The sequence below is a fragment of the Chenopodium album genome, chromosome 23 (genome assembly GCF_948465745.1).
Source record: "Chenopodium album chromosome 23, dcCheAlbu1.1, whole genome shotgun sequence".
NCBI classification, from domain to species: domain Eukaryota; kingdom Viridiplantae; phylum Streptophyta; class Magnoliopsida; order Caryophyllales; family Amaranthaceae; genus Chenopodium; species Chenopodium album.
The window spans coordinates 24,072,987-24,096,898 of NC_137856.1; the positions used below are offsets into that span (position 1 = coordinate 24,072,987).

The window sequence follows — 23,912 nt, forward strand, 5'->3', positions numbered from 1 at the left end:
TTGTTTATTATTGAAGTAATTTTAAAATCAATACATAACTTACTACAACAATGTCAACAGTAATAATAATGTTTGATACTCTATCCCTTAATACAATGATATATTGGTATGTACGAAGTGAAAAACAAAAACAAACAAAATAGGGATGTGATATGATAAAATGAGATTAAGGCTCTGTTCTTTTGAGCTTCTGGGCATAGCAGAGTAGATTAAATTTCAACAGAGTAGAGCAGAGCAGATTTCATAATAGCAGAGCAGAGCTGAGCCGAGCAGAGCAGATTTCAACATTATAATTAATACTATAATTAGTGTTATTATTATTAATGTTGTTGTTATTATTATTATTATTATTAAGTGCATATAGATTTAGGTGAGTGAAAACATAAATGTATGTGTACCATATTCAACATATGTTAATAGTAGAAAGATAAAAGACAACGGTTTACTTATATTTATTTCACAAAAATTTAAATATAATGATTTAATGAGTAATAATGATTTTACTTATAAATTTGTCTTAAGCATATATTTTTAACCCTAAAATAATGATAATATATAAAGTATTACTTGAAAACAACCTCTTTTTTTTTAATTCTTAAATTGTATGGAAAGATTTGAAAATTAAATTTAACTCTATGAACCAACAATCAATACCCACATAAAATGTTTCTACATATTGTGATTCCAATATCAAATGTTTATAAAAGAAATTGTTATTAATTGTTATCATTATTATTACTATTTATTTTTTTTGAAAGAATTGTTATAATTATTAGAAATTATTAATTAATAATATTATTAAATATTAATTCTTAATAGTTTGAATTATTAAATATTATTATTGATAATTATTTTTATTAATTATTATTATGATTAATAAATATCAATCATTATTATTGTTAATAATTATTAAAATTATTTTTAATGTTAATAATTATTATAATTATTCAAAAAAATAAATTATTATCATCAATACAATATTAATTATTATTGTTGTTATTATTAATTATTATTTGGAAATAGAGCAGAGCATAGCAGAGCCGAGCAGAGCAGATTTCTTTTGAGCTGAGCTGAGCAGAGCCGAGCAGAGTAGAGTAGATTTCTTTAGAGCAGAGCAGAGTAGCTCTAAAGAACGGGGCCTAAAAGAGTTTAGCTAATAGTTAAAGCAATCTTGCAATTTTTTGGGAAAAGAAAATAGTTCCATTAGTCTATTTTCTCCAACACAATATAAGAATGCATCTCATTAAATAAAAAGCATGATTACAAAAAAAAAAATGACCATATAGGAAATCATATTATACATTTTTTTTTATAAGAAATCATATTATACAATTAAATATTATTTTTACAAGATTTTGGCAAGAAAATATACGAATTATAATATATTTTGAATAAAATTGTAGTTAATTGTGTATATATAGAAGATTTAAGAAAACCAATAACAAATCATATTATATAAATATTCTCTAAAACTTCTTTGACAAAAGAAGATGGGGGATGGTTTTGGAGGGAAAAAAAACAACACCATGAAGTCATTCTTGGTATCTGTTTTAGTATTATGTTATTGATTGCTAGAAACATATTTTGTTTCACTTGTTGAAAATTTGGAATTTCTCTAGTTTATTTGTTTACCTTTTAAAATCTATCATATTCTAAATAACTAGATTAGTGCCCGTGCGATGCACTGATTTAACCAAAAAATTTTAATTTTGCGTAAACTAAAGTGGTTTATTATTGAAATAATTTTAAAATCAATACATAACTTACTACAACAATAATAATAATGTTTGATATTCTAGCACTTAATACAATGGTATGTATGAAGTGAAAAAGAAAAACAAACAAAATAGGGATGTGATATGATAAAATAAGATTAAATAGAGGAAATGGAGTTTAGCTTATAGTTAAAGCGATCTTGCAATTTTTTGGGAAAAGAAAATAGTTCCATTAGTCTATTTTCTCCAACACAATATAAGAATGCATTTCATTAAATAAAAAGCATGATTACAAAAAAAATTGACCAAATAGGAAATCATATTATACAATTAATTTTTTTTTTAAAAGATTTTGACGAGAAAAGATACGAATTATAATATATTTTGAATAAAATTGTAGTTGATTGTGTATATATAGAAGATACAAGAAAACCAATAACAAATCATATTACATAATATTCTCTAAAACTTCTTTGGCAAAAGAAGATGGAGGATGGGTTTGGAGGGAAAAAAACATCACCAAGAAATGACGTGTGTCATTCTTGGTGTTTGTTTTAGTATTATGTTTTTTTTTTTTTTTTTTTTTTTTTTTTTTTTTTTTTTTTTTTTGACAACAAGTATTATGTTATTGATTATAATAATTGTCATTCATCCAACAATTATATTCTCTATGTTCCTAAATAATTGACACATTTTTTGCTCAAAAAAAAAATGACACATTTGACTTTTACTAACTTTGACCATCATTTTTTTACTAACATATAAAACACAAAATTTATCATGAAATATATTTTTAAATAGGTATTAATAATACTTATATTTTCTATTATTTACACCTTTAAGGTATTATTTGTGAGATATAAAATATTTATGCGATTTAATGAGTACTAAACAACTTTATTTCTATATGCACAAACATTTATCGAAATTATGTAGGTAATTAAATAGTGCAAAAATCAAAATGGATACTTAATTAAAATCAAAATCATCCTCTTTCTCCACACCATTTCCTTCCAACCTTTGCCCCCTCTAGAATTTTAAACCCTACTAGCCACCTTATCTTTTTTTTTGAGAAAACGTTTAGGATGCCTTATATTGATAAATTGTCCATCAACACATAGGGAGACACCTCACAAGGACTATGGTTCTCCCAAACTTGTTCAACACCAAAAGGAGTTAAACGAGCTAAATTGTGGGCAACGGTATTTCCGTCCCTTTTTACATGGCACCATAAAACAGAAGAAAATGTAAACAAGAGGATAGAATATCATTAAGAATAGATTCAAGGTTTGTGAAGAAGATCGAGGCCTTTGATAGACGATTGATGAGAATCTGATTGTCGGATTCGATGATGATGTCAGAGAGGGCATACCTCTTCGCTAGTTTAATAGCCATGGCTGCAGCTTTGCCTTCAGCTACTATCGGAGTCCAGTGAGCTCTCGTGCGACGGCAGGCAGCAAAAACAACCTCCCCTTTCCAATCTCTAGCCACGACCCCTAGTCCAACCCAACCATCCACAGATAACGAGGCATCGCAATTGAGCTTCACAACTCCCTCTGGTGGGGGCTTCCACGATTTCGGGCTGCTGCCCCTTTTAATTCGAGCTCCCCCATAAATCTTCTTAGCATATGTACTGCAATCAGCTGCAAGGCGATAAGTTCGCTCAATGATCAAAGGATGGTAAACCTCCTTTGAATTAAAAATCATGTCATTTCGCCTACACCATATGTACCACATAAGAATCGATCCCCTGCAAACCATTTTCGAATCCAACTTGCTCTAAGACTCAATAAGCTCCAAAAAAGAAAAATCAGATGGCCATAAGGACATAGCTACATAGTCACACTCCTCCCAAAGTTGTCTTACCATAGGGCAATCAAATAGGGCATGTTGTACAGTTTCTGGGCTGCCTTCACACCAAGGGCAATCAACGAGATCAGTCATATGTCTATAGTTAAGATAAGCTTGCACGGGAAGAGTTCCAGTGCTAACCCGCCACAAGAAATGCCTGACTTTTGGAGTGACGTCCAATTTCCAAATTTCCACCCAAGCTTTGTGGAAGAGGTCGAGGTTACACGACTTGCCGAGCATATAAGCTGATTTTACAGAGTAGGGACCATCATAGGAGAAAGCCCACGCCACATTATCCGGACCAGCTTTGGAGCTCAATGGGATGGCCAAAATACTACGCACATCTACCTCATTGAAAATAGCTTCAATGCGTTGCACATCCCATTACGAGAACCATGATCAATCAAGTCACTTACCCGAGAGACCTCATTGGAAATCGGAGAAGTAATGAACCTACTCTCGCCATTATCGACCCAAGGGTCGTGCCATATATCAACCGACGCTCCATTACTTATCCTCCACAACAACCCCTCCTTAAATAGAGCTTTGGAGGACCAAATGCTACGCCATGAGTAGCTGCCCCCAAGTCCCAAATTCGCATCAAGGAAAGATTTCCCCGCTTAGTACTTTGCACTTAGGACTTTGTTTAATAAGGAGTTCGGGTTGCTTGTTAATCTCCAAGCTTGTCGGCCTAAGAGAGCATCATTAAGCACTCTCAAATCCCTGAAACCCATGCCTCCAAGGCATTTTGGAGTACATAGGTCCTTCCAACTTTTCCAATGCACACGCTTTTTCCCATCCTCTTGACCCCACCAGAAACGAGCAATCATAGCATGAATATCATCAATAATCCCTGCCGGAATTTTGTAGACACCCATAATATAGGTTGGAATAGCTTGAATGACATATTTAAGCAAAATCTCCTTCCCTGCTCTCGATAGAAATTTTTCCTTCCATCCCGATAATTTTTTCCATATTCGATCCTTCAGAGCCGAAAAAACCATCTTTCTTGATTTTCCGATGATGGTCGGAATCCCAAGATACTTACCATGTTTATCAACTCGCCGCATAGCTAGGATTTCCAACAATTCTTCTTGCACAGTCGTACTGACAGACTTACTGAAAGAGACCTCCGATTTGTCATATTTAATTTTCTGCCCGGAAGCTTGTTCATATATGTTGAAAATTTTGACAATTTTTAAACACTCCCTTCGGTTGGCTCTTGCGAATAAAAGACTGTCATCTGCAAAAAGAAGGTGAGAAATCACCGGCCCACTCCGGCTAGCTTTAGCTCCATGAATAGAGCCATCAACTAAAGCTTTACGCGGTAGACCTGAGAAAGCATCTGCAACTAGGATAAATAGATACAAGGATAAGGGGTCTCCCTGCCGGAGACCTCTAGAAGGAACAACCGAGCCACAAACATTGCCATTACCAATGAAAGAATATTTGACTGTAGTTACACAGTCCATAATGGTGTCCACCCAACGGCTGGAAAAACCCATTTTCAAGAGCAATTATTCGAGGAAAATCCATTCAACTCTGTCATAGGCCTTACTCATATCAAGCTTCATCGAAACCAACCCCTTCCTGCTTTTACATCTCGTTTTCATCGTATGAAATACCTCTAGAGCAACGAGGGCATTATCTGTGATGAGTCTGCCCGGAACAAAAGCACTCTGATTTTCAGAAACAATGCCAGGGAGAATAGACTTCAACCGCATAACAATAGCCTTCGATGCAATTTATACAAAACATTGCAGAGGGCAATAGGCCTAAATTCCGCCATTAGAGTAGGGGATTTCACTTTAGGGATCAAAATAATGTTAGTATTATTAACAGGGCCGATAGATTCATTTCCCTGTAAAATATTACTAAATGCCAGGGAGAATAGACTTCAACCGCATAACAATAGCCTTCGATGCAATTTATACAAAACATTGCAGAGGGCAATAGGCCTAAATTTCGCCATTAGAGTAGGGGATTTCACTTTAGGGATCAAAACAATGTTAGTATTATTAACAGGGCCGATAGATTCATTTCCCTGTAAAATATTACTAACCAAACTAGTGACATCATCGCCAACAATATGCCAAAATTTTTTAAAAAATATAGCATGCATACCGTCAGGTCCCGGAGCCTTGCAGGGGTGCATTTGGTTCAGAGCGGCAAAAATCTCATCTTTCAAAAAGGGGCGCAAAAGCTCAGAGTTGATTTCTGGGGATATCCTACATTCCGTCGACTCAAGAACTCTATCACAAGCTTCTTCCGAAGGAGTACCTGCTGTAAACAAATTTTGATAAAAGTTCTCAACAATCTTCTCTAAATCCTCATCATCCTCTTTCCATATGCCGTCAGAATTAAAAAGACCCTTGATCTCATTTCTGCTTTTTTTCTGCGAAGCTTTATGATGGAAATACGAAGTTTTACGATCTCCATCCTTGATCTCCGAGGCCCTAGACCGCAAATACCAGTGAGCTTCCTGCTGATCATAAAGGTTATCAAGTCTTTTTTCAAGGTCGGCACAATTCGCTAAGGATTCATCTGTCACTGTACCCCTCTGCGCCTCTCTCAAATCCTTCTCAAGAGTATCAATTTGCTGCTCAAGGTATTTGAATTTGCCCCTACTCCAAATCTGAAGGTCATTAGCCACAAATTTGATCCTATCTTCCAACCTTCCCACATTGTCACGCCAAACTCCTTTCACAATCTGCTCACATTCATCATCAAGCAGCCAACAAGTTTCAAAACGAAACCTTTTCTTTTTTTTCTTCTTTTTTCGTCTGTGAGTCCCAAACTTCAGAAAAATCGGGGCATGATCAGATTTGCCACGATCTAAATTCTCTACTCTCGGGTATAGCATTTTGTCGAGCCATTTTCCGTTAGCCACAAAACGATCTAGTCTTTCTCTAATAAAAGTTCGAACTGACAGGCCTCGTTCCCAAGTGTACCATTGTCCCTCAAAGCCAAGGTCATGGAGATCAGAAGTGCATTACGGAACTCTGGCATCTCTCTTCTCTCAATATCCACACCCCCCTCCTTCTCATCATAAGCAAGAATCTCATTAAAATCTCCCCCGACCAACATAGGGCCATCAAAGTTCTCACATAAATGCCTAATAAGAGACCAAGTCTTGTGTTTATTACTAGATTCGGGCCAACCATATATACCAACAAAACTCCATCATAACCCCTCTTTTGTTTTAACATCCCCATAAATATAATTTTGAAAGTAAGAGACAAGAGCATAATCAATATTATCATTCCAGTACAAACATAAGCCACCCAACCTACCAATGCTACTAACACCAAAAGCATACGGAAAACCAAACATATTTTTTTTTTGTTATTTTCTGCAATACTTTTATTAATTTTAGTTTCAGACAAAAATAAAATTTCAGGAGCTAAAACATTGCACCACTTGCGTAGTACTCGAACTGCTCGGGGGCCTGCCATTCCCTGGCAGTTCCAACAAAAGGTACTCATTGGAGAGGGCGGGGTTGAGCCATGTCAACCTCCGCCGGACTAGTAGAGAAAGGAGTCACCTCAGGGCTGGTTTTAGACCGTTTCCCAAATGATGCCTTGCTCACTTCCACTTCTTCAGAGCTAGTAGATTGTTTCCGTTTTCCTGTAAGAACAGCTTGGTCCTCCATAGATGAGTCAAAATCTCTATCAATGCGCTTCCAAGTCCTCTTAACTACTCCTTGTTCACCTTGTGTTGCTTGAAAATTATTTTGTGTTCCCGAGGAAGGCACCTGATCTGCTGTAGAGAGAGTTAAAGGGGGTTCAAATTGATGATTGAGGGCATGCTACTGCTCAAAACCAGGTGGAGCTCGAGGGGTTTCTACACCAGTCTCAATCACACCCCTCGAAAGAGATTCACCTTGGGTCTCTATAGCTTGCTGCTTGTCTAATCCTGCTTCGGTATTCTGCTCTGATTTTGCTGGTGAAAGAAAAGCTTCCGGGCAGCCCCTGGAGGACCCTTACGAATGGTTCGCGAGTCATAATAACCTGGAAGTTTAAGAGTGCCGTGACCCTTCAGCTTGGCCATCCACGACATTTCTTTCTCTCGATCAATTGCGGACAGACGACTTGGTTTCTTTGGTGAAACGCCCAGCCAAGGTCCATACTCATAAACAACCCCTTTTTCCACTTTCTCTGCCTCAACAAATTGACACTCAATGTCAGTGTGATCAATTCTACCACAGTAGTAACAGAAACCAGCAAGCCGCTCATATTGCAAACCACACCACTTCGAAGAAAGAGGACCAGTAGCAATTTTAATCCCTCTCCGCAGTGGTTTTTTTATGTCAACTAGGATTTTTACCCTTAGGTATTCATCCCAGCCAAGAGGGTCAGAGTCATCGTACTCAAGAAAACCCCCTAAATGTTGCCCTACTTCATAGGCGAAATCTGCAGATCGTTTATTAAAGGGAACGTCCCTAATTCGCACCCAGAACGGAGAGTTCTCAAAGCAAACTTCCAAAGGTTGTTCATCGCCAAATACCTCCGTCAAGATTAATAGTTTTTTGTCAAAAAACCAAGGGCAACTATCCATTACCCTTTTCTTATCTTCTTCGCTAAAGAATTGAAAAACAAACAGGTTTGTTTCCACCATTCTAATAGCCACATTATCCCTGACCTTCCATACATTTAGGAGAGTGCGCTTCATCGCTTCGATGTTGAAAGGCCTTCCAGTCAGCAGCTACCCTACCAATGATAAGGAAATTCGAGTCTTAGTGTCCTCATCGACACCAATTTCAAAGTTATCACCAATAACCTTATTTTCCTCCTCCGTTAGGGACAATTTCTCTAAGTCATCAATCAAATTCGAAGCCATAGGTAAAATCGCGAAACAGAGATGAAAGAAACGGAGCAATTGAGGGGAAAATCACAGAAAAACCACAGGAGAACGAACGAACGAAACTGCCCTAGACGAGGGACGAGGGAACCCTAGACGAGGGACTTTTTGAAATTACTAGCCACCTTATCTTTCTTCCCTCATCTTGAAACTTCACTAATTATTATCTTTTTTAAATATTTCTTTCAAATTTCTAGGTAAAAATGTCATCTTTAGGAAGTCATTGGCCAATTGTCACTTTTGATGAATTGTAAAAGTGAATAATTCATGTAATGTTTGATGAATGAATTTTAAAAGTGAATAATTCATTTAATGTTTGATTAATGAATTGTAAAAGTGAAATCATATAAAAGTGAATTCATGTCACGTTTGTTCAATTCTAAAAGCTTTCCAATAAGAATTTCCCTTTTTATGTTTTGTTTAAAGTGAATATAACCTAATATTTTATCTATATACTACCTCCGTTACACATTATTTGCAACGATTAGACATTTTTCCTCTCTACTTTATGTCAAATCGTTGTAAATAATGTGTAACGGAGGTAGTATCTAAATAGTTTTATTACTTTGATTTTTAGTCAGTGCACAAACTAATTTTTAAACAATCTAGATTAGTTGTTAAATTTTTAAAAGATTGGTTGAAATAAAATTTGCATTATCTAGACCACAACCAGCTAACCCAAAAGCTGAATAAGGGTTTCCAAATTTAAAAAATAAATTAATTAAATAAAATTACAAAAATAAAAGAGAAAATTAGGAATATCTGCCATAGTGCCACGAGATCATTCCCGAATCATACAAAGTACATATACCCATATGTGTTGTAAGCCAAGTTTCAAGTAGAAAACTATTTCATCCAGGGGCACCGATCAGCAGCAAACAATTCTCCCGAAAGATGGCGCTTGCCAAAGGAGTATGCCTTAACCACATAGCCAGAGAATCCGCTGACATCAAACGCCTCGCCACTTTCTACCAACAGGTTGTTATCGTATTTGTTCAAATTGTGTTCTCCGAACAAATTATTTTGGGACGGAGGGAGTATAACTATATGCTTTATTGTGGCAGGTACTCGGATTTGAGCAAATAGAGAGTCCTAAATACGGTGAATTTGAGGTAATACGGATGAAGTTACCCCCTTCTTTTTCTCTCCATCTCATTCAGAGGAATCCTTCTACCAAACTTCCAGAAGGTCCGTACAGTGCTGATTCTGCTGTTAAGGATCCTAAGAACCTTCCTAGAGGTCATCATGTCTCCTTCGCTGTTTCCAATTTCGATGAATTTGTTCAATCTCTCAAGGTATTTCATCAATTTCAATTTCAATTTCAATTTCAATTTCTGATTAATCTGCTATTTTGTGATTATCTATTTTTGTTAAGAACTGAGGAATTGTTAATTTTCAAGTGCCTTTTCCCTAAATGGAGAATAATACTTGGGTTGCTTGATTTCTGTAATACACCCGAGTGTATGATATACACTGTAAACCCGTACTATGAAATTACGAGTAGTTAATATAGAACTTTCCTTGGATTGTTTAGAGTATTGTAATTGTACGCGTATAGTATAGTATTAGAAGGATGTATTGATGACAATGTAACAAAAATGTGTTAATTCCTGCGTTTAGAGAAACAATAAACTGTTGTTGACGTTGAAATCATGAGATAATAATGTATTTGCTGATATACAGGAGAAGGGAATTGAGACATTTGAAAAAACTCAACCTGATGGAAAGACAAAGCAAGTGTTTTTCTTTGATCCAGATGGTAGGTTTTTGATTCTCTTGCTAAGGTTAATTATTTGAAGTTAGATTTTGTTAGCTTATACTGTAATTTTTAACTTGTGAATTGACTTCAGGTAATGGCTTAGAAGTGGGGAACTTCGGAACTTCTCAGTAAAAAAAAATATCCGAAAATTCAGTTGTTGAATAAGATCTGTATTTTGGTTATAACTAGAAGTAAGCCTGTATAAGTAGGTCTTGGATTTCAAGGTATCACAAGTTGTAATCTCAAAGTACAAGTGTAAGCAATTGTCTTAAATAAATTCGAACATTTGTAATAAGTAATAATCCCAAGAATGGAGGTACTTTTAAACTTTTTTGAAAGTACTGAAACAAATTGCATATCATATTATTTTGAAAAGCTCTACTCTTTAGTTTTCAGCTCTTTACCACAAGACCAAAACTAGCCTGAGTATACCCCAAGATGGTACTTGGCATATTTATAGCACAATCTCAGAATTGTGAAAATATTTAAAGTAAACCAATGTTCTGAAAATTCAGAAAATTGGTATATCATGTTACCGATTAATTTCATCAAATCATGATAATTAATAATCAAATTTAACATTACGAATAAACAGCAGCAACTGCTGTCATGAGATCAACCGGCATAAATTACACATGATAATGGGTATATAATAAAGCCTGCCCTTAATCTATACGCCAATTTATACACATCAACACAACGTTACATTGGGTTTACGGACAAAATTCAGTGCTGAAGCTCCATCTCCAAAATTTTGTAGCACTCATATAGACTAGCTATCTCACCTTTCAGGATCAACCTCTGATTAATTAAGGGCCAGAATACAGAACCCTCTATGAAGAAAAATCATAGCCACATTGAGTTGTTCAGCGGCACAGCCATGTGGTTTAGAATATCACAACCAAACCAAGTGGACTGAGGAATTCATGACCAGTTGGTTAACAACCTCCCAACCACATTGAAAATGATGGAAAGTCGTCAGATTCCAGAACTTTTGCCAAACTTTGTGGACAGTTCACATGGAGCAAACTAAGCATCAACATGTGCCCAATCTACGGTATATGTCAAGCTCACCTGTTCTAGCACAGGTGACTCCTGTCTCTACTGTCATCATCTGATGTCTATTTTACATAATACCTTGATCATGGAGCTCAGAGACACACACCAAGCCCGTAACTCCAATGCTGCCATCATCTGAAACAAGAGGAGGATCCTCATCACTATTTGTGTTTGCATCAGCAGCATTGACAGAAACTTCACAAGAAAAATTACTCATTGGTTGGACATTTGCAACTTCTACAGGCTGCACCTCACCTTCTAAAGTTGGCTGCTTAGCAATACCAGGCTTCTCTATCGGACTGGTACTAAGACCTGCATATTGTGGAGAATTGCATGCCCTGTCATCAACAGGCATTGCTTCTATGCTCTGACCACATTCCATAACATTGATCTTAGGCTCATGCACCAGATCTTGATTGATATTGTCAGATACATTTAAGGATTGTGAACCAGAACAAACATCAATTTCAGCTGGGAGAGCATCGTCTGCTTCAACTTTTGGGGGATTAGAAACATTATCTTCAGGAGGTTCTACCATAGGTTTGTCCGTTACAACATCAACATGAGATGCTTCTGATGAAGATATATCTTTTCCATTATCAGCAGAATTTCCAAAAACATGTATTTTTGGTTCATGAGCTGCATCTAAATCATTATTTTTGGAAACATGCAAGGATTTTGAGTCAGAAAAACCATCAGCTTCAGCTGGGACTATATGAGCATCATTTGCTTGAACTTCAGGAAGATGGAATATTTTATCTTCAGCTATCGGTTCTATCATTGGTCTTTCCATTACAACATCAACATGAGATGCTTCCAAAAGAGAGTGAGCATTCTCATAAGCAGCAGCGTTGCCAGAAACATGGATCTTGGGTTCATGAGCTGCAACTGGATCAGAATTGTCAGATACATGCAAGGATTGTGAACCAGAACAAACACCATTTTCCTCTGGGACTACATGAGAGTCATTTGTTTGAACATCTGGAGGATGATGAATAATATCTTCAGCTGTGGGTTCTATCATAGGTTTATCCATTAAAACATCAATATGAGGTGCTTCTGATAAAGAGTGATTTTTTTCATAAGCAACAGATTCAGTTTCGGAAAATAAAACCTCATCCCTCTGGTATTCATTATCACTCCTTTGAAACTCATTTAACAGATCATTATCAGAAGTAACAGCTAATTTACCATCTGCAGGTGGTGACCCTAATTCGGCAACACCCATGTTGGCTCCCTGTGTCAATTTACAGTCAGCAGATACCCCCACATAATGGCTTACAGAGGAATCATCCAAAAAACTTTCCTCACTTGCATCTACAAAATTATGATCTTTCACATCACCAGCAGACTCATAGAATTTGTTATCCAACTGCTTTCCAGAAGCTGTAGACCCCAAAATTCCCTCATCTGAAACCAGTGGCTTAACTTCACCTGACACAGGCACAGCTGCAGAATCAGTTTCTAGGTAAGGCTTACAGAAATCATGTGGGGCGGCAGTTGCTGCACTTGCATCTGCAGAAATGTGATCATTAACGTCACCAATTGACTCATTGAGTTTTGTGTCCAGCAGCTGTTCAGAGCATGTAGTTTCTAGGATTCCTTCAATTGAAACTAGTGGCTCAGCTTCATTGAAAACAGCTGCAGAAGCCGTATGCAATGAAGGCTTATTATCATTGGAATCACATGGAGTAGCAGCCTCTACATTTGCACCAGCAGAAATGTGATCCTTTACATCACTGGCAGACACGTTGAGCTTGGTATCCAGCTGCAGTTCTGAGCTAGTAGTAACAGAATTTTCTCTTATCTCCTCATTTTCAGTAGGCAAAGTATTAACTTTGTCACAGCATTCTGCATGTGCACTATGCATGGACTTATCGTCTGTGCAAATGGCATCATGATAACCAAAATCAGTAACAGGTATGTTTTTCAACTCTTCTTTCTCTGGCTCTGCCGCAGCAGAGCAAAGATCGGGAGGGGAGTGAAGATCAGATTTCTTTCCTAAACCAGGCATGACTGAGGCATTCTGATCATTTTCAAATGAATGTGCTCCTGCCACTACAAAATTATGCATCATTTATTAAAACTCGATGAAGCAGGGTACAAGACTATTCAAATTTAAATCCTCTTTCAAACCAGTTTTTACCTGCTAAGCCTCTATTACTGATGTCTTGATCCAATAACTTCTTTTGGAGCATATCAGTTCCTGGAAACACCAACATGTTTCCTGTCTTCATGATTTGCTTATCTGATTCCTCAAGAGTACTGAAACCAAAAACAGTAGTCCAGGTATCCATCAACTCGGAGATAGCAGGAATAAGCAGTTTCTCAACTTTAAGTGAGCGGAGAGCCTGGGACATGGAAGACAAAACCTCATCATTACAACTGTACATAGCATGTTCTACAATAAAAATGTCAATACATCTTGCAATCAAGAAGTTGTATAGGAGTGTATCAACAAACAATAAAATCTCAGAAGCTGAAGTAACTAGGCATTTGCTCAAAAGTCAATTTGTAGAGATTCCAAATTCAACAATAAGCAAGCACACCACAGATATCAATTCCATTCATTGACAGTAACTTAATGATCAAGAATCATCAAGGCTCTGGATTTTAAAAATCCTTGCTTGAACTCAATAAGGTTACCGCCAACTACTGTGGGAAGCAAGCAACTTGCTGCATGTAATAACACTGAAACTATATGAAATCACTCAGGTACAACCTTGAAAAAGTACACATCACATCGGCAAAGATGGACTATTCCATGAACATTAATGTAATGATTGCCGACCTTATTTTTACATACCCATTGGATGGAAATTGCAGGATTTTCCACATAAAACATGAAATATTAAGAATACATAGAGCGGGAAATTTGCAGCCATACCGACTCAATGGCTGAGAAAAGTCGACGGCACATCCCTTGACGCCTATAAATGTGACGGGTTCCAATGAATGGCATCTCAGCAAACTGTGTACTCCGTAACCTGGCAAAGAAAACCCATAAATGTAATCTCAGGCAGACAGAAATATCAAATTTAGTAATGGAAGTAATCCAGATGAGAAAGCATCCAAAAAAAAAGACATTCGAATACAGAATCTAGCATGCATAAAGGTGTCATAGTGCGGAAGCTAATCATAGTCAAACTCTGCATTGGCCTACACAACAGACAGATAAGGCTTGAAGAATAAATGGTAATATTGAGGTCTCTATCTATATAAGCTTCAACAAGTCAGATTCTTGATAGTTGATGATTTTAGCATTTTATTTATTATTTAATTTTATTATTTAATCAACTCGTGTTTTTGCAAACTTTACTTATTTCCTTTACTTATCTCCTCTCCTTTTTATCCCTAACCACTCTTTTAAAACTCTCTCAAATTTTATTTGTATACTCTTTCTGGCTCTCACTTTACACACCTTTTTTATTCAAACTTTTATTCAATCGATCATCTGTTATGCAAATGTTCCTTGTTCGGACGATTCCTTATGACAATTCATGTTAGCAGACCCCAAATCATTTCTGTTCAAACCAACCAAGAATTTTCAAACTAAGCCAAAGGCAGGGAGCTCAGAATTTTATTAGTACCATGGTTAATTTGTCTCAATTTGCAAACTTGAAAACTCTTTCAAAGAGGAGATGTTACATATATTTATTATATGGAATATTTGTCTGAAAGGGACATATATGTTCACTATTATGTTTAAAGTAGTCTAAAAGGACCTTATAAGTTTATTCTATTGTTTGGGGGGACCTTGAGGTCGGAATCCAACAATAATTGATTTTTTTCCCTGATGTTAACCTCTCATATGAACTTAAAAAATGACCCCCTTTTCTTTTCTTTTTCCTCCACGATTTCCCTCAAATTCCCTTATTTTGATTTGTGTCATTTGGGGATTAGAAAAGAGAGAAGGGGGTATTGGAGGGAAATCGTGAAAAAAAAGAAAAGGGGGTCATATATAAGGTCATGTGAGAGGTCAACATCAAAAGGGGGGAAAAAAAAGGCAATTATTGCCGGATTCCAACCTCAAGGTCCCCCCCACCCCCCCAAACAACAAAATAAATTTATAAGGTCCTTTTAGACCACTTTAAACATATAAGGTCCTTCCAGACAAAATAGTGAACATATACCCCTTCCAAACAAATTTTCCTTATTATAATTGAAAAATTAAGAAAGATTTCTTGTGAATTTTGATGAAGCTGGAGCAATAAGAAAGAGATCCAAAGCAAAGGACAATAGAATGATTAGGGATGAAATCAGAGGGTCAAGCTTGCAGAGCCTACAAACTACAAGAGCAGCTCAGCTAATAGCCTAAGTAGGGCTCACGCAAAAAAGTTATAACCTCAATATTCTTCCAAATAAAAACATTCCTACTTTAATTTTTGCTAATACTTTTAGGCCTCATCAGTATAACTTGTGCTGGTTTACACAAGACATAGCTTTCTTATTCTACTGAAATTCAAATAAAACACAAGCCTTCTAAACTGAACATGAACCTGGCTATCATAGGCTTAGGAAGCTAAACCAAACACAAAATTGCAATGAAATAATTTTCAGATACAATCTCTGTGGTTCTGTTTAAAATCACATTGACACCCTTGAAGAGGGGGGGGGGGGGGGGGGGCGGTGTTAAGACAGGTGACTGGTGATGAGAAGCTTGTAACTCAAATAAGCAATTCAGAAAAAGAAAAAAAAAAAAGCAGAGTTATACGACTATGAGAATCATGATGAGCATTATGGCTCTTACATCAAATACAACGATATTCACTGATCCAGAACAACTTATTAATATAAATAAAATAGCAAACAATAAACAGTTACCACCATAAAATTTTGCAGCACTATACCTGATAGAAGCTGCGGCTATAATCTCATCACCCTTCTCTAGAATAGCAGTGTAAAAGCCACTGTAATCAAGTCTAGTGATATTTGACCTGCATAATGGAAAAAGCAGTTAGCCTTGGTACTCCAATTTTTACAACTTGCTAGTATATTACACGATATTTCTACATACAAGATCTATTCCTCGTCCACCCATCCAACTAAGCACATGCATTTCACCACATTCGTCTTAAGAGCATGACAATGTTCAAAGCTAACATTCCGCCTCATAAAATACTACAGGTCTAATTGCCGAATGATACAATTTCCCTTTAATAAGACATGGCATGCTATTAGCACTCTTCCAATTATGAGCGGCATCTTTATTCAATCCCCATTTGGGTGATATATCCAATATAGCTGAGAAAACCATCACCTTGGGATAAACCACCTATCCAACATGAGTAACTCTATTAAATTGACACTCTAGATACACCATCTTATTTTCATTCAACTTAATGCCTTGAGATTTCAAAGTCTTTCTATGAATCACTAACATACTTCCACACCTTTCTGTCTCATCTAACACAATATCAACATGATATCATCTGTAAACAGTTAAACACCATAAATTATTGTATGTTATGAGTGTGGTATATCATCTTGAATTAAGCTCATCAATCAGCCCATGACTTGGTAAAAAGTAAACGATAAGCCAAAATGAAAAGAAAAAAAACTATTGTACTCTAACCATAGTAGTTGAAAGAGTGGTGCATCTCTCCCATACATACCATTAATGATATAATTATATCAATAAATAATAGCAAGATGCCTTTCTACTCAAAGCCCACCAAAAAAATTCCCTTTTACATTACCATATGCTTTCTCCAAACCAATGAAAGACATGTTAACTCTTCCTCTTATCATGATAGTTCTCTACTAGCTCTATTGGTTGTCTCATACAATAAATGGTATCCATACTTGATCTTTCCTACATAAAGCAAATTAGCTATCTATGATTTTGATCTTCACACTTTTCCTTAACCTTTGCTGAATTACTCGATTTCATAGTTTCATAATGTAGCTCATATCTTGATTCCTTGATCGTTGGCACTTCTCACAGATGTCACCTTCATTCATATACAAATGGATTAGGGTACATTTCCAACACTCCAATGTCATCTTATTATTTCCCAAAATCTTTATGAAGAATATTGTCAACCATTCGATTCCTATTTCTCCAAATGTCTTTTCAAGATGTCCAATTTATACTCCCTTTGTCCCAAAAATGGTTGCACACTTTTCAAAAAGATTTGTTTAATTAGTTAACACAATTCATTTTAAAGAAAGGGGCCACATCTTATTTTTTCTCTCATAGATTAATTTACCTACTATCACCTATCTCATCTACTTTTTTTCTCAAACCTCAATAAATTAAAAAAATAAATTATCCACTATCTCGAATCACATTACTTTTTCACTATAGTTCCTCAATTTACAATTACCCACTACCTCTAACACTTGTTCTCCCAAACCATTTTGTAAATGTGGAAATTATCCCGAATTACTCGCATCACTTTTATTTCAAAGTTGTCCTATACTCCTATATTACTTGCAATACTTCTATAAAAAGCATGAATACTAAATTTCTTTATTATTTCTCTCACTTACTTTGGGACATCCACATGCACAACCTCAAAAAATAATGATATATTTCCCACTTAAAAAAAAATAAAAAATAAAAATAAAAACAGCGTCAACTACCTCAAAAAAATATAAAGCTAACTATAATGCCTAAAAGTGTTGCATTTTTTTTCGGGAAGGAGGGGTAATAAGTAATGAAAGATATTGACTATCAGAATTGTGAGTAGGAGATTGCAAAATAAATCAATCAGGGCTTTAATTTGAAGAACGAATACACTGCTTTTAGCATACATCAAAACAAGACAACTTAAGAGAGTAGACATGGAGATTAGACTTGGGATCACACATAACTTAAAGGGAAATGCAAATACAAATATACAGATGCAGCTAAAACTCAAGCACAATGACTCTTTGTTCTTACCCACTGTTGTAGAGAACACTGTGAATCATATTAATCCCACTTCTCCTGTCAACTATTGGCAAAAAACATTCATCCATAACATTAAGAGCAACAGCCAACTTCGAATTCCATTCCACCCTCTGTGGATAACCTCGAACAGAGGTGTCAGAATCAAGATCTGTCCGATGTATAAGAGACCAAAACAATCCAGCTTCCAATTCATGTTTGACCCCAAGAAGCTTTTGAAAGTGCTCAGAGAGCTGTGCAGTTGACAAAGACCCAGAAATAAGTTAACAATTTAACAACCAGTTAGAAACATAGAATATCTAAAATGATGAAAACATAATGCTTTTGATATAGCAAACCAAATATTATATGTTTGGATCTTGTGTACTCATAGGGAAGGAAAGCAAGACTAATTTCCTTGCATGCAGAGCTGCACTAAGCTTTTTTCTCAACAGGTCTGTTACTAAGCAAAAATATACTCCGATACAAAAGACACATTGTGCATTTTCTCAAATGGTATACTTAATTCCGCAACAAATGTATATAGTTCCTCACACACTAATAAGAAAACAAGATGCTATCCTCATTTGGACCACATGTTATCAAGGAATACATGACACCAAATCATAAATATAGAAGCAGGCACAAAATAAATAAGTTCTAAAATCTCAATCTTAAAATTCTCATAGAAAAATTCCTCCGTTTTTTTACACTTGCAACAATTTGACTTTTACACTATCATTTGCTTCACTTTGACTAGCTTTAATGATTTATAGCTAAGCACAAATATATTGATGTGGAATCTTGTTAGATACGTCTTGATTTGTACTATTTTAATATCAAATGTGTATAATTTTTGCATATTGATAATTAACAATATTAACGATTGAAGTAACACATCGGCAAGCGTGAAAAGAGAAGTGTTACAAGAATAAAAATAAAAAAATGAAAACAACCGAGGAAGTAATGAATATGTAAATAAATATGATTTTTAAAAAATGGAAAATTGTATGTACATGATGCAAAATCATGATAAGAGAAGCAGGCGCAAAATAAATATCACCCGTCAACCAACCAGAATAAGACACCTCTTTCTAACTCTAAGTTAACATATGGTTAATCATAGAACAATTTAAGTTCCAAACTCCCAATCTTAAAATTCTCCTGGAAAAGTAAAAATGAATAACTTTTTAAGAAAGAGAAAATTGTATGAATAGACATACACCAGCATAGGCACAAAAAGACAGCATTAAAAAAAAACAAATACCTCTTGACATGTCTTCCCACAAAAAGGAGGGCGGTTCAAGTAATTAGAAGTATCATCGAAGTCCTCCGCACAGGAGCAATGATCTAGAGAATATAAATAGTTATATCAAAAAACAAAAATAAAACATGAATTGTTGGTCTGGAACCAGAAGCTCATAGGACGAATACTTGATTTTACTAATAGAGAAACGTGAGAAAAGAAAACTTACATTTTCTCTCACATAAACTGCAAGTGAGCACTGCATCCTGTCTATTGTCATTTTCCTTACTGAAACTCATGTCTGCAAGGCCACAGAATTTGCAGGAACAATGTGGGCAGTGCCAATCACCAGGGGGAAGCTTCTACAAGAAAAGTGCATTCTCATAAGAGATGAGCCGCTTATGTGATCTACCCACCATTTTATGATCTTAAAAAATAAAAAAATAAATAAAATTTAACAATGCAACTAAGTAACATATTGCATATGGCTCAGGAAGCAAATGAAGTCCTTAATTGAACAGAATTTATGAACCCATGAAGATCAGGAAAATCTCCAACAGTCCAACCCCTCAAAATCAATTCCCCCCCCCCCCCCCCCCGGCGGGGAAAAGTAATAATAGTTAAATTAATTAATTAATAAATATACATTAATATATATATATATATATATATATATATATATATATATATATATATATATATAACTGTCTTAAATTGTTTTCGCTTAAACATAAGTTTATCATGCAGTTTTAACACCAGTTTGAAGAGGTAACACAATATAGTTACATAGAAGCCTAATGACAATGCTTCCATAGGTTGAAATCTTATCCTGAATAAATTTAAACATTAAGTAATGCAGTAGCTCACCTCAATGCCTAAGCAGTTCTGATGAAATGTTGATGGACAGCTGTCACAACAAATCAAATTCCCACCATCACAGCAGATGGCACAGGTGTCATCATTAGGATCATCCCCATTAACATCTATCTTATTATAGCCATTACGTAGAGACTCCTCCTGTCTGTTCCATGCGTCAACCTGGCACTGCATCAGGGAAGCCCCAGAGCTTAAATATATGTTTTGGTATGGCTGGCGAAGTTTGCTTGCTGCATGAATCTCAAACTTAGAAACAGTAAGAATTTTACTACAACAGCCACAATGAATTCCTTCTCTTGTGATCCAACCCTCGAGCATGACTCGTGTGCATCTACGGTTCATGTAATGCACCTTCTCACTAAGATTCACAGTTCCAGAATCAATCAACCAGGACAACAAATTACGTTTTCCAGTGTATGGAATGAAGCCATCACTCACAGAATTCAGCCCCTTCCCAGAATTACGAACTAGCAACGTACACCTGCCAATCTTTTTACTTTTCCTTGCATGAATAAATTTTTCACCCCTGTCCTGCATCTTACTATTTGAATTGCTTTTACCCCTATTAGATTCTTTCGGTGCACCTTTCAAGGATTTACCACTGCGTTTCATGAATGAACTCAACTTGTCGTCTCGTCTGCCACTGTCTCCACTGTCAGTATCTGACTCATCTTCTTCGAAGCTACCACTGGTGACTTCTTTCTTTACTTTACTCCCTGCTTCCTCTCTTTTCTTCCTTTTCGACTCCTTCTCCATCTTCTTTCGCGTTTGCCTCGTCAGTTTACTCAATACATTCTCCGATATTGGAGCAAACGAAGAGCAGTCATCACTAGCCTTAATGCTGCTCCCTTCTTCCTCGAGTTGCTTTTGTAGTGCGTCATAAGCTTTTATGATTGACCAGTAAGCTGTACCAGTAGGGTTAACATAAACCGCATCAAAGTAGTCTCTTCCCCGCCTAGGTCTATAATCTATTGTCCAGCCTGCAGTAAGAAGCATGTTCCGTATTTTCTCACGTAACAACTGCTTCTCTGTGCCACTGCCACGCTTGACTTTCCCTTCCTTCAGCTTGATTGGCTGAGCACTTTGAGGTGACTGCATACTTCCTCCACTCCTCCCTCTTTTCATGGACCGCTTAACTTGCATACTATCAGTTTGCAGCTTTGGAGAAGAGTCATTATCCTTGGCTTCTTCATCACTCTCCTCACTGCTCTCAGCTGGTTTCCGCTTTCTTCGTTGATTTTTGTCCAGCCTATTCGCTGTAATTGGCTTTTTGGGCAGATTTTTTTCTGAATATGGTGAAGCACGGATGGCAATGTTCTTTGCAGCTAGTTCTTGAGACCTAAGAGCTACATTATTTCCTTTGACATGTGTATACATTTGTGAAAATTGTTCACTAATCTCCTCCTTATGCTTGACCCTCACTTTAAGTACACCGTTCTTGCCCTGTAGTCTAATAGCTTCATCAGACCCACCAAGTTTCTCTTTCCCCAATGAAACAGGAAGCTCACTCCTCATTTCAAACCCTCTCTTACCAGAATAAACATCACCCACACTAATCTTTTCACTACTGGAACCCCCACGGAATGAATTCCTTCTCTTATAGATAATATCACCCTTGCTCGACCCACTATCGAATTCTAACCCACTACTATTATTCATCCCTGGCATCGCGCCCATAAACCTTCTCTCCTCACCCCCAATTCCTCGGTCATAATAATGCCTCATCCTCATCATTTCAACATCACTCAAATCATCATACTCATCAAATTCATAAACATCAAGTTTACTTCGTTTCGGCCCTGCCCCCCTCATCAACCCATTACTACCAAAACCCATCTCCTCATCGAAATCGTTATCATCATACATAAGTGAACCACCACCACTAACTTGATTCACCCCACTCACCCCTCGCCTCGGATAGAATTCCAAAAACTCTTCATCACTCGACTCAGGCTCACTAACATTCAACCTAGGTCTCTTCTTCTCTTTCTTTGATTCATGGAGCTTTCGGCTTTTCGAAGATCCCACCCCACTAACCCCATCAGTCTTTTTCTTAATAATCAAACAACCTGAGGAGCTCCTATTCTTCACCACACCACCCGAATGACGCCCACTACGATTTCTTCCCTCCATTTCAATAACAAATCATCACCATCACCTGAACCCCCCAAAAATCCCCAATTTTTCACATGGAAATTCCAATCATATTCGCCAAAATCACAAAATCAAACAAGCCAAAATTGGAGTCATAGAAATTAATTCTACAAACAAAAATCCTCAGATCTAAACTCAATTGAATGACAAAACCCTAAAATTTTGGCGAAATGAAGAAATTGCAATAAACTCGTACCTTATTTGGAGCAGCAAAATTGAGGGGGAAATTGAAGTGGCAAAGTAACAATTGATTAATCGACGAAGCGATCCAACCAGGAAATGAGGGGAGGAAGAGAGAGAAGCACGAACAAAGCTTCTTGGTGCGTAAAAAGAGAGACTACTTTATTTGCAGGTTTTTTTTTTAAAGATAATAATAATTGTGTTAATTACTGTACGTATTTTTTTCGTGTCAATATGTCATATGGAGTATAATACTCCCTCTGTTTCTTTTATATGCATCATTTTGACAATTACACGACTTAATTTTTTAACCTCTAAAAAATGAATAAATATTATTATATTATATATCTAATAATATCTAGTTTCATAATATAATTTTGTTACAATTTTTACTAATACACAATTAAAAATATTTATGGTTAACGTAGCGTCTCGGCAAATGTGCCGGTCAAACTGATACATTTAAAAAAAACAGAGGGAGTATAAATAAAAATGTTGTTGTTTTACAACAAACAAAGGATTTTAAGGAGATTAAAAAAAATTAAAAAAAAAGGTTATATTTTTATTAGATTGTACGGGATCAGAGCATTATGCCATGAATAGTATTTGCTCGATATATTAAACATGCAGTGAAATGTCTAATCGAGCATGAGGTTTTGAGTAGCAATATTTATTCTTGCATGGGAAAGCTTAGCAGTGATATGTGGCGGTATTCTTAATATGTTCATATTACGCATATGATGCGTATTACAACACTCTTAAACGGATTTATATAGGATGAAACCTACCTAAAATTTACATTAGGCAAAAACAAATATTACCGCTATTGCATTTATATGTTTATCTACCTCATTAAAACCTTGCCAAGAAAAACCTTGTTGGATAAAAACTTGGACAGCTGAAGGGAGTACAACATATATAGGGCTCCCCTTAATTTTACTCAGATAACAAAGACGACACATGCCGGTCATATGCACGAGTTTTGAAAATGCTAGGTGGTAATGCCTTTGTGAACACATTAGCTAAGCTGTTACATGCTTGGATTTGCTTGACATCGATCTTTCTTTCCTTCCTTCTCCAAATCATGAGTAGAAAAGAACTTGGGGTCGATGTGTTTCGTTCTATCTCCTTTGATATAGCCTCCTTTGATTTATTTGTGTAATGCAAGTAGTGTTATCTTTAAAAATTGTAGTTAGGCTTTATTCGGTTGTTTTGATGCCGCTTTCTTTGAGCAATTGTTCGGTCAAGTATCGCAACTGTACGTATACATTCCCTACCAGCTTCATAAAAGGCAATCAATTTAACTTGGTTTGATGAAGTCGATGTTAGTGTCTGCTT

General features: G+C 36.1%; 3 protein-coding genes across 6 annotated transcripts; 1 reads left to right on the forward strand and 2 right to left on the reverse strand.

Moving 5' to 3' along the window:
- Positions 1–7,475: 7,475 nt before the first annotated feature.
- LOC145607172 (uncharacterized) lies at positions 7,476–8,237 on the reverse strand. The gene has a single exon (XM_081662914.1). It carries the CDS (start codon positions 8,235–8,237, stop codon positions 7,476–7,478), a length of 762 nt encoding a protein of 253 aa, XP_081519040.1.
- Positions 8,238–9,247: 1,010 nt separating this feature from the next.
- Positions 9,248–10,560, forward strand: LOC145609471 (uncharacterized). Its single transcript, XM_081664955.1, has 4 exons — positions 9,248–9,404; positions 9,491–9,721; positions 10,110–10,185; positions 10,277–10,560. The coding sequence occupies exons 1-4, from the start codon at positions 9,321–9,323 to the stop codon at positions 10,315–10,317; spliced, it is 432 nt and encodes a 143-aa protein (XP_081521081.1). The 5' UTR covers positions 9,248–9,320; the 3' UTR covers positions 10,318–10,560.
- A 181-nt stretch (positions 10,561–10,741) lies between these two features.
- On the reverse strand, positions 10,742–22,732 carry LOC145609470 (uncharacterized). Of its 4 annotated transcripts, none has more exons than XM_081664954.1 (9): positions 20,232–22,732; positions 19,594–19,726; positions 19,386–19,468; positions 18,134–18,372; positions 16,095–16,181; positions 14,132–14,231; positions 13,391–13,595; positions 11,500–13,302; positions 10,742–11,379 (listed from the first exon to the last, which is right to left on the reverse strand). In XM_081664954.1, exons 1-9 carry the CDS (start codon positions 22,371–22,373, stop codon positions 11,312–11,314), a joined length of 4,860 nt encoding a protein of 1,619 aa, XP_081521080.1. In that variant the 5' UTR covers positions 22,374–22,732; the 3' UTR covers positions 10,742–11,311. The 4 variants fall into 4 exon arrangements, with proteins under 4 accessions (XP_081521080.1, XP_081521078.1, XP_081521079.1 ...); XM_081664952.1 differs by having other exon boundaries at positions 10,742–13,302; positions 20,232–22,398; positions 22,591–22,711; XM_081664953.1 differs by having other exon boundaries at positions 10,742–13,302; positions 19,594–19,723.
- Between the last annotated feature and the right edge of the window lie 1,180 nt (positions 22,733–23,912).

Excerpts from the sequence above, each read along its gene's own strand:
- LOC145607172 (XM_081662914.1), bottom strand. The coding sequence starts at position 8,237 with ATGAAGCGCACTCTCCTAAATGTATGGAAGGTCAGGGATAATGTGGCT.
- LOC145609471 (XM_081664955.1), top strand. The coding sequence starts at position 9,321 with ATGGCGCTTGCCAAAGGAGTATGCCTTAACCACATAGCCAGAGAATCC. Across the intron at positions 9,722-10,109 it reads AATTTGTTCAATCTCTCAAG|GAGAAGGGAATTGAGACATT; the intron begins GTATTTCATCAA and ends GCTGATATACAG. Across the intron at positions 10,186-10,276 it reads GTTTTTCTTTGATCCAGATG|GTAATGGCTTAGAAGTGGGG; the intron begins GTAGGTTTTTGA and ends AATTGACTTCAG.
- LOC145609470 (XM_081664951.1), bottom strand. The coding sequence starts at position 22,373 with ATGGAGGGAAGAAATCGTAGTGGGCGTCATTCGGGTGGTGTGGTGAAG. Across the intron at positions 19,727-20,231 it reads AGAACTGCTTAGGCATTGAG|AAGCTTCCCCCTGGTGATTG; the intron begins GTGAGCTACTGC and ends CTTTTCTTGTAG. Across the intron at positions 19,469-19,593 it reads CAGTTTATGTGAGAGAAAAT|ATCATTGCTCCTGTGCGGAG; the intron begins GTAAGTTTTCTT and ends TATATTCTCTAG.